The sequence below is a fragment of the Lindgomyces ingoldianus genome (genome assembly GCF_010093535.1).
Source record: "Lindgomyces ingoldianus strain ATCC 200398 unplaced genomic scaffold BDR25scaffold_42, whole genome shotgun sequence".
Lineage (NCBI taxonomy): Eukaryota > Fungi > Ascomycota > Dothideomycetes > Pleosporales > Lindgomycetaceae > Lindgomyces > Lindgomyces ingoldianus.
Window position 1 is genome coordinate 246,764 of NW_022985203.1, and position 13,038 is coordinate 259,801.

General features: G+C 50.7%; 4 protein-coding genes across 4 annotated transcripts; 2 read left to right on the forward strand and 2 right to left on the reverse strand.

Annotated features, from left to right (window-relative positions):
* Positions 1 to 1,677: 1,677 nt before the first annotated feature.
* On the reverse strand, positions 1,678 to 4,261 carry BDR25DRAFT_306977 (uncharacterized protein). Its single transcript, XM_033690751.1, has 6 exons — positions 3,653 to 4,261; positions 3,476 to 3,587; positions 3,379 to 3,424; positions 3,108 to 3,331; positions 2,851 to 3,059; positions 1,678 to 2,797 (listed from the first exon to the last, which is right to left on the reverse strand). Exons 1-6 carry the CDS (start codon positions 3,862 to 3,864, stop codon positions 1,885 to 1,887), a joined length of 1,716 nt encoding a protein of 571 aa, XP_033541753.1. The 5' UTR covers positions 3,865 to 4,261; the 3' UTR covers positions 1,678 to 1,884.
* A 909-nt stretch (positions 4,262 to 5,170) lies between these two features.
* On the forward strand, positions 5,171 to 7,765 carry BDR25DRAFT_296091 (WH1-domain-containing protein). Its single transcript, XM_033688891.1, has 4 exons — positions 5,171 to 5,614; positions 5,664 to 7,479; positions 7,533 to 7,582; positions 7,642 to 7,765. Exons 1-3 carry the CDS (start codon positions 5,405 to 5,407, stop codon positions 7,559 to 7,561), a joined length of 2,055 nt encoding a protein of 684 aa, XP_033541754.1. The 5' UTR covers positions 5,171 to 5,404; the 3' UTR covers positions 7,562 to 7,582; positions 7,642 to 7,765.
* Positions 7,766 to 7,862: 97 nt separating this feature from the next.
* On the reverse strand, positions 7,863 to 8,461 carry BDR25DRAFT_361135 (uncharacterized protein; the record flags this gene model as incomplete). The annotated part of the gene is made up of 3 exons (XM_033696367.1): positions 7,863 to 7,991; positions 8,026 to 8,059; positions 8,118 to 8,461. The coding sequence occupies 3 exons, from the start codon at positions 8,459 to 8,461 to the stop codon at positions 7,863 to 7,865; spliced, it is 507 nt and encodes a 168-aa protein (XP_033541755.1).
* A 58-nt stretch (positions 8,462 to 8,519) lies between these two features.
* On the forward strand, positions 8,520 to 10,589 carry BDR25DRAFT_306979 (uncharacterized protein). Its single transcript, XM_033690752.1, has one exon. The coding sequence runs from the start codon at positions 8,577 to 8,579 to the stop codon at positions 10,494 to 10,496; it is 1,920 nt and encodes a 639-aa protein (XP_033541756.1). The 5' UTR covers positions 8,520 to 8,576; the 3' UTR covers positions 10,497 to 10,589.
* Positions 10,590 to 13,038: the final 2,449 nt, after the last annotated feature.

Here is a 13,038-nt window from a genome sequence, read left to right on the forward strand (position 1 = left end):
CTAGTCCCAGTCAGGTCCCGTGGGTTGAGGGCGTGCGGGCTCATCGACAAAAGCAATCATGATGTAAGGGAGATGGAGGGGAGACATGCGCATGAATTCACACCGCACACCGTTGATGAAGGGCCAGAGTGGACGGCATCAACCTCCCAGCGACTGCTCTCCCTCGGCCTGTTTCAAGGCCTGCTCTGAGCATGTTTCGACACGCCCACCCTTGAAATCTCTGCTTTCAATAAACCATCACTCAGCATGGTGTGCATCTTCACAAGCCTTAGCGGTCTCCAAAACGGTCATACATAGTCGAATGTACACTCTCGGTACACACCCGAATATCTACGCGCTGAGGCAGACCCAAATTCACGCCAGAAACCCGCCAGTCTCCCATATTGCCGCCAGCCCTACGACCTGCTGCACAGTGTGTCCACGTTGCTGTTCGCCCAGAACCCCAGGATTCTCGCGGATGTTCAGGAACATGTATCTCTTACGCGCTCATCCCTTCTCCTTCCCGCTGGTAGACGTGTTGGTGGCTGCAACTCTAATTGAACCTTCTGCACATCTCGCTCTCTATTCCGAGCGCTTACTGAATGAGCCCGACGCCAGGGGCTGCCCTTGCGGTCTGTCGCTTGTTCCTGGCAGGGCAGATGGGTTGATAAAAGTCCGGTGCATGTTGGGCGTAACGAGATGCAAGTCCAAATGTGAAGCCATGCCACGAGTGTTGTGACAAGCGCAACACCGCTGAAGTGGTACCGCTTCAGCATCTTTTAGCGCCGAACACTCTGCCATCATAGACGCTCAGCGTCCTCATTGAGAACCATCGTCCCAAAGCAGAAGCCCGAATTCACCTTCACTCCCGCATTCCGTATTCATCTTCCCCACACCTCATTCTTCTACTTACTCCCCTAAAGTGCTTCCAAAAGGGTTCCCAATGTCCACCTGTGAGACTCAGTGTTCCTTCAATGAATAATGTACGACTCAGGGTCGGGAAGAGAAATGTTTCGAAACATCCGCCCAATCATATCGATTCGTACCGGAATAGAATCTGCAGTGTACCCATCGCGTATGCGGAGTAATATATATTTTCGTCTGAAGCGAACAAGACATAAGTACCGCTGACGCCCGAGTGCGCAAGTCGAGCCCTATGAGGCACAAAGGGCCGCGATCTAAGATGCAAGTGTGATCCTCCGCTCAGCTTTGAAGGTTTCCATATGATAGCGTGTCCCCAGTTCGGTAGTTCGTTGCTGACGGCTTGCACGACTTCGGTTCAGGGTGAATCTAGGTAAAAACACAAATCTTGGTTCAACTCGATGCAGGATCGTGGGCATGTATTTTTAGGAGAATGAAGATCTAGATCTGGTTATTTTCTTGTGTGTGTGGGTCGTTGATATTTCCGGCACGCGAAAGACGTCATTACATCTTTTCGTGTGCTGAAGAGGATCGTGCGGAAAGCAGCAAGGGTGGGCGGATGGAAGGAATGTCTAAGGGGTATGGCGAATGGCATTGAAAGGGGTTTAAAATAATTCTGTTATGGGGTTGTACAGCAGATGGAGATTGAGTTTTCAAGGACGTAGTCATAAGGCACGTGCGGAGAGATTCAAGCCATGGAGTTATTTTGTTTGAGAATCGTCTAGGGACTCGTAACATAGTCTTACTCTTAACTGGACTAGTTGTGTCGAGTGTAAATTTGAACGGTAAAAATATCCGAGATGCGTTAATCCTGGAAAGGTGATATTAGTCTATCTTTTATGAAGAGTGGAGGATTCCCACGACCGTGAATCAAAACAAGAAATGGAATACAATGACTGAACCCGGGACGCCCTTTTTGAGAAGAGAAAATGAAGTGGAAAACGAGCAACATCTGTAAAAAGCAGGATTGCCTTCGCCTTCGGGTCATCGCAATATGCACCCGGGCCGTCCCTCAAGGAACGCCGCTGCATCCTTCACGAGCCTTTCATGGATGTCGCCCAACGTCAGCCCGTGTTTCTGATTCAAATAACCTCGTAGGGTGCGAAAGATGGTAGCAGGCCATTCAACGTATTGACTCCATTTGATGTTTTCGTCGTCTTCCACTGCATCGATAATCTTCTCACACCATTCGATCATTGCTTTGACGGGAGTATTCAAAGCGGATTCAGGAGCGGATAGTGGAGTGACGATGATGCGTATTGCGCCGAAGTGCGCCATCGTGATCATGCCAAGTTTGTTTGATGGAGACATCAGATGAAGCACAGCGTCCTGAGGCCAGGTGGTAAGAATTACGAGCGTTGACATTAAAGCGTTCAACGCTCGGAAGGGATCTGGCACGTGCCCAGGGGGGATGTCTTCGATGAAACCTCTGCCTCGAGCTATAACTTCATTCAATGTCACAGGTAGATCCCCAGGCAAAATCGGATTGTTGATATTCGTAGGAGAGGGTAGGGGGGTGGCAAGTCTACTCGCTAGTGAGCACTCCCAGCTACCTGTGCTTGATGACCGGGAAGAAGCTGGCGGATCAGGTGATTCGGACGGGGGGAAATAAATGCAGAGGGGGCGAATAGACTCCACTAGCTGGGCAAATAGAGCCTTTTCAATATCTTGCGTGGTATCAGCTTCGAGAAGATGCGAGAAGTGCACAGTGGAGCGAAGTGCGTTGCGGACTAAAGTTTGATCAAGAGACGGGAAATTCCTAAGCTTGAGCTCGAGTCCTGTGCTGTGAAGATTTGGTTCGACCGAGAATGCCCCTTCAAGGCGATTGGAAAGAATAAATTGTGATAGGAAAGCACAGCCGCGTAGAGAGAGGATATTGTCAAGGAAACCGTCAGGCATGTATAGTAGGTTAGTATTTAAAGCAATTTGGACGGAAGTTTTTGATCTTACATGTATCCTGCTTGAAATGCGAGGAGGTATGAAGTCGCAAGCATAACATGAGCCTCATCGGCTTTCGGGGGCCATCTAGCGAATGCTTCTTCTAACCCTTTGATGGCTGTCTGGCGATGGGATAGAGCCATGTTGCCTCTCGGGTCGTCAATGAACATAGAGAGATGGGAGCCGGCTAACGCGAGGATAGCATGCATGAGATAGTCATACTGCAGGCGGTCAGGTGAAATACTAGAAATCTGGAGGGGGGTTCTCACGTGGTGACTGAATGTAGGCATATCTTGAATCCAAACAGATTCATGCTTGATAGGTATGCATGGATGTGCAGCAATAAGGAAGTGGTGAAAGAGACGCATATCATTCGCCGAAAACATTTTTGGCGTTTCTGAGAGCTTGACGAATTGACGTGGACTACTCATCACTTCGGAAACGATACGGTCATGCTGCGTATGTTTGAATACCGTTGGGTATCTACAGGCACCTGCAGATGGATGAGCTATGGCTACTGGCTGGAGACTTCAGACTTACAACCACGCTTCACGCAATTGGTACAAGAAGGCCATATTTCTTGGCACTATCACCAAAGCTCAGCGGGCGGACGCGTTGGGTGGGAAATGTAGCTCACCTTGATCTTCCGCTTCTTACAGCTGATGCACCCTAGTCGAGATTTGGTGTGGCCGCGTCTCTTGCGTCCAGCGGCGTCGTCAACAGGGGTGTTTTTGGAAGCCTTGGGAGTTCTTTAGAGGGGTTAACATTCATTCCCTACTCACAAGACCCAAGTGGGCGTTCGCGTAGGTCGTACTCATTTCTGGCGGGCGGGTCTGCCTGCGTTATCCCAAATGCTATGTCTTCTTGTCGTTGCGACTGGGGAGAGATGGTCGTGGTTGAATGTTCAGATGACATCTCGGTTCCATCATTAAGCAAAGCCTCCATGGACGGCATGGACAGCCAGCCTTCGAAGATGTTCTCAGCGAACATCATGGTCCTTTGTTGGGATTCGAACTGTGTTCCCATTTTCCAGAAGCTGTTTTCGGCGAACCTCTAATGCTTATTATCAGATAGCTCCACTGAGTCACCCTGCAGCCTGAGAGTTCCTCGGTGTTCAGCCGCACGCACGGACTTGGCTGTCTTGGAGGCCGCCAGCCGGGATCGGGGTGGGGAAAGAATGCGACGAGTGCGAACACGAGAGATGCTGGGAGCCTTGGTACCTCCAGAAGTTTAAGAAAGAGAGAAGCCGAGCCTTATATGTATAAAGAACCGTTGCCCTTTTCAAAGATTGCAACAAGAACGACGTAGAGATTTTCTGCCGTCGCGATTTGATTGCGCCGAACCCGCTCACGAAGCCAAGAAAGCGGATCTTGTCACCGAACGTGGAACATGACAGAGCCTAATTCAAGACGGGGGTTCTTCATCCAATCGATACTCTCCCTGATCCTAGCAAGGTGTTTAACAGATCAACTCTGCCCCAGCCATGTTCCACGTTCGGTGAGAAGGTGCTGGCGTGGAGGGTAAGAACCCCAGAATGGAAACATCAATGAAGAGTATAGCTTGGAGTGCAGGTGGCTGAATTACGAGACTAGGAAATTCTTGACGGAAAAAGGACACTCTACGTCGAGCCAGGTCCTACGGTGGAACTTCAGGATACAGGCCGATACTGTATCTATCTTGCTAGGCCTGGGGGTTGGATCTGAGAGCGCCATGCACAGAGACACTCCTATGTGGGAACGCCGACTCTGATGGTCAGCAATGCGCCGCCCAGGTTCCCCACGTTAGCAGGCTATCCAAGAACATAGCCAGCCGCCAAGCTAGCCTTCCCAGTAGTGTGGACTGTGGTGGAAGCATGCATCTGACAGGCCGCTGAGGGATGCTCGGGGAATACCCGATACAATGTGCCAAAATGGCGCTGAACCAAGACACTGAATGACCAGCAAGAGGGGTGATTAGACGAAGAGTCAGAAGGAACTCGATGGGATGGGGGGTTGAAATATGATCGCCACTGAAATGTTCGCTCCGTAGTTGCGGTATTACACAGACCTCTTCTGGTACTTCGAGGGAGGTCTAACGAGTTCAGGCCGCTCACGTGATCGTGCCCTGAACGGGTCATCCCGGCAACTATCACAACTGGAGAAATGTTATTATTGGAGCTTAAAATATGATCAAATCTCAATGCTGCTAGAGTTTTGGTGCATTATTTGTTTGTAAGAGACGCGACATGAAAGATGTTTGGATGAACAAATTGCGGCTTGGCAAAGCACAGGTACTACCGGGGCCATTGGGTCGGGAGTAGGGTGAGCCGCAGCACCGCCTTCACTTACGTTGGCCTGCATTCACCATCACTGAGCCGCTATTATTCCCGCTGTGGCCACCATCGCAGATTGAACTGCTCCCCTCCTCATAATATTCTTCAGCTCTTACACGTACTCGTAATGAATTGCGCCGCCCTCATGTGCTGCCTAGTCACCGAGTGAACTTCACACCCCGCCGAGCCTCCCCCGAAGCCCAACCGCCAGCACTTGTCCACCTTGCACTTCTGCGACCTCCGAATCCCACCGCAATGCCTTCGATACTCACCGACGAGGACAAGCAGACGGTCAAGCGGACCGTCCCCAAGGCGTCAAACAAGATCCATGCTGTCGCTGTAGCCAAGCTGTACATTGCCTACCCCGACAGGCACCGATGGACCTACACTGGCCTCCAGGGCGCTGCGGTGCTGGCGAACGACTTGGTGGGCAACACCTTCTGGATCAAGCTTGTGGATGTCTCAGTAAGCACAAGAGCAAGTCCGAGGCTTTGGGAGACTGACACAGTGACAGCCTGCGAATCGTGGTGTCATCTGGGACCAAGAAATATACGATACCTTCTCATACAACCAAGATCGGGTCTTCTTCCACACCTTCGAGCTCGAGGACTGCCTCGCTGCTCTCTCTTTTAGCGATGAGAAGGAGGCGAAGACATTTAAGAAGAAAATGGACGATCGTGAGAAGAATGCACACAAGAACACTAAGAACAAGCTATTTGGGGCCTCCATAGGCGGTGCATCTGGCGCGCACGGCAGGAGTCACGGCCACCACGGCATTCTCGGTGGACTGTTTGGACACCGACACTCCTCAGTCAATGAGAAGCCCCAATCTATTATCCCCCCGACCGTGACCTCGCCCACCCACCACAGCCATTCGAATGCATCTAGCACAAGGAGCTCTGCAATTGATACGACGGACCCCTCGTGGCAGCCCTTGTTGAAAGAATTGTTAGCAATGGGAATTACTGAGGACCAGATCGAGGAAAATGCGGACTTTATCAAGTTGTATATCGAGCAACGGAAGATTGAGGAGAAAATTGCAGACGATCGAAAAGCTCGGGCTCCACCCCCCCCACCCCCACCCAGCGCTCCACCAACAGTGAAGGCAAGCTCTATCAGCCCTCAGAATACTGGGGGTGCGTCATCTTCGAGGAGAGGTCCTCCACCCGCCCCTCCACCAGCTCGAAGAACCCGCACTGATGCCGTTGCTTCGGGCATCAATCGAACGTCCTCCGCGAGCCCCGTGCCATCTCCCCCGAGACAAGCATCACCCCCTCCTGGCCCTCTAGTACCAAGATTCCGTGCCCCCCCGCCTATCGCAGATGCTGGAAGATTTGCCCATGAACCACCGGCACCTCCGTCGAGGGCACGAGCTCCTTCGAACAGTCTAGCAAATCCCGGCCCTCCCCCTCCACCGCGTCCACCAAAGACTCCTGCTGAGGAGGAGACGAAAGAACCACCAACGAGATTTGGCGTACCACCTCCGTTCGCTGGAAATCGTGTACCGCCGGGTCCCCCCCCTCCTCCCATTCGAGGACCTGTACCCCCACCTCCGCCTGCTCGAGAGGCTCATTCGATCCATGTCGCTCCTCCTCCGCTACCACCAAAGAGCGCCGCCGCCCCTCCTCCACTGTTACCGCCAACGAACAATGCGCCACCTGCGCCACCTCCGTTGCCCCCATCTGTGTCTCGTCCTGTTCCAGCGCCGACGAGCATAGCACCCCCCCCTCCGCCGCTTCCGTCAACAAGCGCTCCACCACCTCCCCTACCGCCCTCGACAAACGCGCCACCTCCTCCGCCATTACCATCGAGCCATGCCCCACCCCCACCCCCACCACCTACGCAAAACAACGCAATTCCTCCGCCTCCACCAATGCCCACAAAGTCTGTTCCGCCGCCTCCCCCAATGCCGAACAGCGCCGTCCCTCCACCTCCTCCCATGCCAAACAGCGCCGTTCCCCCGCCTCCTCCTATGCCGCCCGGAGCAGTTCCTCCTCCACCGCCAATGCCAAACAGTGCAGTTCCCCCACCTCCACCAATGCCTCCAGGAGGTGGCCCCCCACCCCCTCCTCCCATGCCCGGAGTAGGCTTACCCAAACAAGCCGCCGGTGGACGAGACAATTTACTTTCAGATATTCGTGGTGGTGCCAAATTACGAAAGGTCAGCGATACAGAGAAGAGAGATCGGAGTGCGGCTATTGTGCCAGGGAAAGAAGCACCAGCGGGTTCGCCAGGAGGAGGCGGTGGTGCGACTCCAGGACCAGATGCTGGCCTGGCTGGAGCGTTGGCTAGCGCCCTTGCGGCAAGGAAGAGTAAAGTTAGTCATAGTGGTAAGTTGTATCTTATATATGGTTAGAGAGACGATGTGCTGAAATTATTGCAGATGACGAGGATGATAACGATGATTGGTGAATGAGGACTAGAGAGTCAGCAGTACGTATTTAGATTGTCATGACCGTCGTTCACTCTGCAGAGGGGCTCATACGCAACAGCCTAATATGCCCATCTCAACTATATCAGCTTGAGAGAATGAGTACACCCGGAGATACCGCGCAAGAGAGGAATATCTTCAACGGGGTGGTGCTTTTGTGGATGTCGTAGTAGCTAGGCATGTAGGCTTGGAGTGGAAACGGAACAGTGGTCGCAATGAATATTGATTATCTCATCTGACTATGACTTGAACAATTTTTCCTTCTCGGCAAGAGGTTGACGCCTAGAGGACGGCCTCCCCTTTCCGGCTAGTTCCAAAGTGCTCTTCTCGAATTCTCAGATTGCAAGAACGATCGATCCTTCTGATCCATCGGACCCCAAGATGAGTTTCGCCTCCGAGCGCTTGGTCTGCCTAGAAGACACAGCACTGCTTCTTTCGCTCAGACCAAGATGCATTCTAATTGGGCCTGATCGCGCATCCTAAACTTCATGGAGATCCCCTCTCAGCCTTATAAGATGAGTGGCTTCAGTTCTCAACGGATCACAAATCAGCGTGAGCTTCATGCAGGCTTTCGCACTTCCATTTGGCTGTGTCGCACTGACTGACCGTTTACGGCCGAGCTTGCGAGCCTCGCATGCTCCGCCCCCACCTGATGCTTCCGAGCGCAGAATCTGAGTGGCCGTTTCGTTCACGTTTTGTGCAGATGCTAGGCAGACACCAAGGCTGCTCTTCAACGAGTACGTGAGCCCCCCTCGGTTTTGTTCTGGGGTTCTTCGGTACGATGCATGCGTCATCCTAGGAGTCGTTTGAGGACGTTGATCGGTGGAATGGGTGCAAGCTCTTTGGCGGGCACGCACCACAACCAGCGCACCGGAGGGCATCAGCAGGGCTTAGAAAGCTTCGGGAAATACATAAGCACGGCCTGTAATTCGAGGTCTTGTTTCTTGAGTCTTCTGTCTTGTCTCATAATCTCATTTCTTATTGCAAAATTCTACCATGGCTTCGACAACACTGACTGAGCCGATTGTGGCACGCTCGGGTGCCTCTGTCCATTCAAGGGAAGAAGACGAATTTACGGAGCAGAATGAAGAGAATCCCCTCGAGATCACGTCGAATTCTTCGGTACAGGATACGCCTAGTCATATGGTAGCAGATAACCTATTGGAAAATATTGGGTCGCACGATGGCCATCCAGATGAACCTCCCCCGCCTTACGAAGAGCCTATCCACGATGCAAATCCACCCCAAATCGTGCCCGTAGAATACAGCTGCGAAAACCGTCCACAGTTACTCGCAGCATCTCAATCCGAATTCCCAGAGGCTCTCGAACCACCTCCGCGAAATCCCGCAAGACTAAGTAGAGACCTCTCCGGTCTTCCACCAATATCCCTAGGAGTCCTACGAAGCCCGGACGATGACACATTATATCCAGCTCCACTCCAGATAAGACCAAGTTCTGCCAATGGAGGCCAAACGCCAGGAATGGAGTTCGCGCAGAGAAGTGCCACGTTCTCTTCTGCAAAGGCTCGCGAAGCTGGATTCGAGGTCCTGCCCCCGCGCTCCCCGCATCGGACCGATTCGAATTCTAGTTTTCCTAGCATAACTATGGTGTCGTCGACAGAGACATTGAGACACACTAGAGAACCAGGGAAGCTGACGGCGTATCTGATTCCATTCCCCAAGCCACGGTTAAAGGGCGTCAGGGTAGAGGATATCCCCGATCGCTTTCTTGTATATACCCCAACTCCCCCACCACTCTCAAAGCCGGCTCCTGGTGAGAAAGAGAGCCATTGGCACAAGACTCAGAGACAGTGGCAAGAGGATGTCCGGAAGGCGATGATGAGCAATGCATCCAAGGCCACCTGGAAAGGCCTGAAAGCAAGAACGACCATTTTGATCGGCAAAGGAGTGAATTTGACCAAGTCTACACAACTCGAATTCCTGGATAGGGTCTCAGAAGGAGCTATCACGGCGACAGTGGATGAAACAAATCCGCTAGAGCTGACCGACGCCATCACAACACCTTCAACAGAACAACCACCAACACTCACTCCTAATGGCGTCGAAACTACCCCCTCGACACCTCTACGAACGGAATCAACTACTTCAATAGAAAAAACCAAGAAGACTAAGGCCCTGGAAGAACTAACCCTAATATACCCTCCTACTCTTCCCCTCGACCCTGAACGAATCCGCTCTGAATTCGTCGACTCCCTTCTCCGCACACGCGACAAATCCCGCCGAGACGCCGTTGTCGCGTCCTCCCTCTTCCCCGTCGCTGCTGCCATTGATGCTTCCCTTCTCATTACCTTCGGAGGGTTAATGGAAGTTTCAGGCGTATGGGCATACACGTCCATCAAAGGTGCTGTGACAAGTAAGAAAATGACGCAAGGCCTAGCTCGCGGCGAGGAATATGCGAAAGAGAAAGCAAACGAAGAAACTAAAATTGTAGGCTGCACATGCGGTCTACATGAACAAACATTCGGATGCCAACACTCTGTCACCGTTTCCAATAAAGGCAAGGGTAAGGGCAAGGGCAAGGGCAAGGCAAAGAGACAGGGCATCAATCTCCGCATGCAGCAGTCGCCCAAGCTTGAAGTCCTACGTCGATATCTCGATCTCGCATGTCTAAAGAAAGAATTCATTATGTTTCCACAACTTGATGAACTCGCTGGAGATGTTGATGATGGTGCTGTGTTACAGGCCATTGGGTGGCAGCCTACACGAAGAGCTGGGAGAGACCTAGAAATGGAGTATAAGGGCAGGATTGAGACATTGACACCAGAGCAGGATGAGCAGTGGCAAATTAGAGAGGCGAAGGATGATGTTAGGAGGATTATGAAGAAAGGGGCGAAAGAGTGGATTGAGTTTTGCAAGCAGTTTCAGAAGGATCATGTTGCGGCTTTGAAGAAGTAAGGGTCTGGAGGTGGATATGTTTTGTGGTTGGCCTAGATGGATATTTTGGTGAAGGATTCTGGAATATATTATTGATACCTCTGTTATATGAAAGCTGTTCCTCTTCTTTCAGCCCATCTGTCCTGATGCAACCAATGGACGAGTAAATACGCGCTTTACCTTGTTAGGACAAGCGACTAACTCCCACCAACCACCTCTTTCTCAGTTCAGACGAGGAATATGCCCTGAAGCCGCCGACGTCAGCATACGTACTCGGTAGGCGCTAAGACGTCGACTTTATCTTGATACCCCAGAGCAGCTCAACCGTCGGAGAAAGGGTTGCGAGGTTAATACTTAAAGGATGAACTGCGGCTGCGATTACTAGGCTTTGGTTCACTGCTAGATTCTTTTCCCTTTGTTTCTGAAATGGAGAATTTATACGGCTTGAACCTACAGCTTCTGGATACATCGACTTTCAAAACATATATTCGCACTTGCGCACGTGCTTCACCATGGTGTAAGGCAATCGTACCGAACTCAAGATGGCAAAAATCATATTAGGGCCTTTAAGCTCTTCACAAATTCCGTGATAATGAAGTTTCTAGAACCTCCGACTGAGTTAAATGCAACGTATGCTCTCCCATCATAATGCCATGTCTTCCTACTAAACAATGCTGGGTTGACTTCGAGGTCTCCATAGCGTGCAAGAGGTTGCACCCGGAAATAGAGGCACGCAAGGCAATAATTTTATACTTTAAAAATATTATGTCCTTGCTGTTAACTACTGGCTACAGTTTTCTATATTCCTCTGCTTTCTCTACTCTTCAACTTCAAAATTTAGACACTTGTGCGGGGATGGCTGGCGCCGGTTCGCCGCCCTCCCTCCTTGCACTAGCAGTATCCTTTGCAATGTCGTTGGATTTACCGTTAAATATCCCTCATAGCCATGTTTACGCAACTTGATTGGATATATCTCCACTATTTTCAGTATGAACTTGTTTCCTAGCACAGGACTAACTAGTTTTCTACGGCTTCACCGTGATAAATTGGTTTCCTCTCGACTACCCTAAAAATAATTAAAAGAGTGTGACCCTCAATACAAAGACGCTTCCAAATCGTATCTCCATATTCTCTTTCCAACCATTCAGAACCTTAAGGAGTAATATCAAATCAGAATGCCAAAGCCTGAGGCCCGCTTCCGCAACTAGACGTATTCTTCCATAAGGGAAATATCCTCGTTCTGGAGACTGCTAGACTCTATCGTAAATGCTAGGTTGCTTATGATTGTTAGTGTGGCTGGATGCTCTTCTCCAAACAGCATCTTCCAACCTCCCTCCCTGGTTAAGAGAATGCCCCTGCGTGGCGCAAAATGGCAGAGGTACATTTTACAAAGCCCCCCTCCAAACACCACTCCGGTGCTGATTTTTAGTCTTATAGTATTCCGTAGCCATTTCTGTCCATGATTCACCACTTCTTTTCAATATTGCTTGAGTTCTTGGAGGTGGCTCATGCGACCTCATGGCCTCTCCGGTAAATGGCCAAAACAACGCCTGCCCCTTCTATCATGCACAACAGGTCCCCCAGCCTTAAGAGAGAGCTCGTAGGAAAGGAGCTTTTTCATAACTATCTGATACCTATTTTTACTATTTTTAACTCCTGTATCGTCCAAAAATGATGGCGTTATCGGTTTAACCACAGCAGGAATGCACCTTACAGCTCAGCTACCACATGCAAACTTTCCTTAAAAGGCAGGCTCACTTTTGTCTCTTTACTTTCCTTTCTATCCTAAGACGTAAATACGCAAGGTAATGTATTTATAATACATTGTACTATAACGTGTTTCATGCGAGCGCCGCACCCAAGCGAGCGCCGCAGCATGCTCACACTTTATCTCAGAAATAGATATCCCCGCCCTTCCCTTTTTGTATTTGGTTAAATGGTATGCAGTTACATAAGCTTCTTTGACTATACGATTGCCTCTCTCGTGATCCTTCGACCTTCCATCCCTCACCCGGTTGTCACCTCGCTAATGGTACAAAACCTCCCACCCTTTTAAACGACCAAGCTACCTACCGGCAGAATTATATCGGCTTCGATGGAGATTCGATAACGAAGGCTCAATGGAGCGAGAAGTCTTTCGCTATAGCGAGCTTCCGTCGGCGACGTCCTTCCAGTTGTTCCACATTAAGAATCAGTCTTCAATAAATTCGACACTTGCAGCTATCTATTACATTATTCAACTAAACGCTTTCCATCCTCTGGTTATTGGAACGTCCGACCACTTTCCGGTGCTGTAACTAGCAGCTGGGACTATTATCTGCAATGGAAGATCCCCCAACGTCACCCATAATGTGATTGAGATACTCCGCATCTTACAGAATGTAGACTCCAAATGCATGGGCCTCACAGGTCGGAATATAAGCTCTAAGAACATCCTGTGAGTGAATTCTCCTTGTTTCAATCCACGTCCCATTCCCGCCAATAATTGCTTGGTCCCAATGATGGGCAGCACTTATAAACAAGAGGAACAAGTTTGTGGCCATTTGGAAACTGTCACGCAACA

Coding starts and splice junctions, on each gene's coding strand:
- BDR25DRAFT_306977 (XM_033690751.1), bottom strand. CDS start 3,864: ATGGGAACACAGTTCGAATCCCAACAAAGGACCATGATGTTCGCTGAG. Junction 3,425..3,475: donor GTAAGAAGCGGAAGATCAAG/GTGAGCTACATT, acceptor CTTTGGTGATAG/TGCCAAGAAATATGGCCTTC. Junction 2,798..2,850: donor GCATTTCAAGCAGGATACAT/GTAAGATCAAAA, acceptor CCTACTATACAT/GCCTGACGGTTTCCTTGACA.
- BDR25DRAFT_296091 (XM_033688891.1), top strand. CDS start 5,405: ATGCCTTCGATACTCACCGACGAGGACAAGCAGACGGTCAAGCGGACC. Junction 5,615..5,663: donor TCAAGCTTGTGGATGTCTCA/GTAAGCACAAGA, acceptor ACACAGTGACAG/CCTGCGAATCGTGGTGTCAT. Junction 7,480..7,532: donor GAGTAAAGTTAGTCATAGTG/GTAAGTTGTATC, acceptor AAATTATTGCAG/ATGACGAGGATGATAACGAT.
- BDR25DRAFT_306979 (XM_033690752.1), top strand. CDS start 8,577: ATGGCTTCGACAACACTGACTGAGCCGATTGTGGCACGCTCGGGTGCC.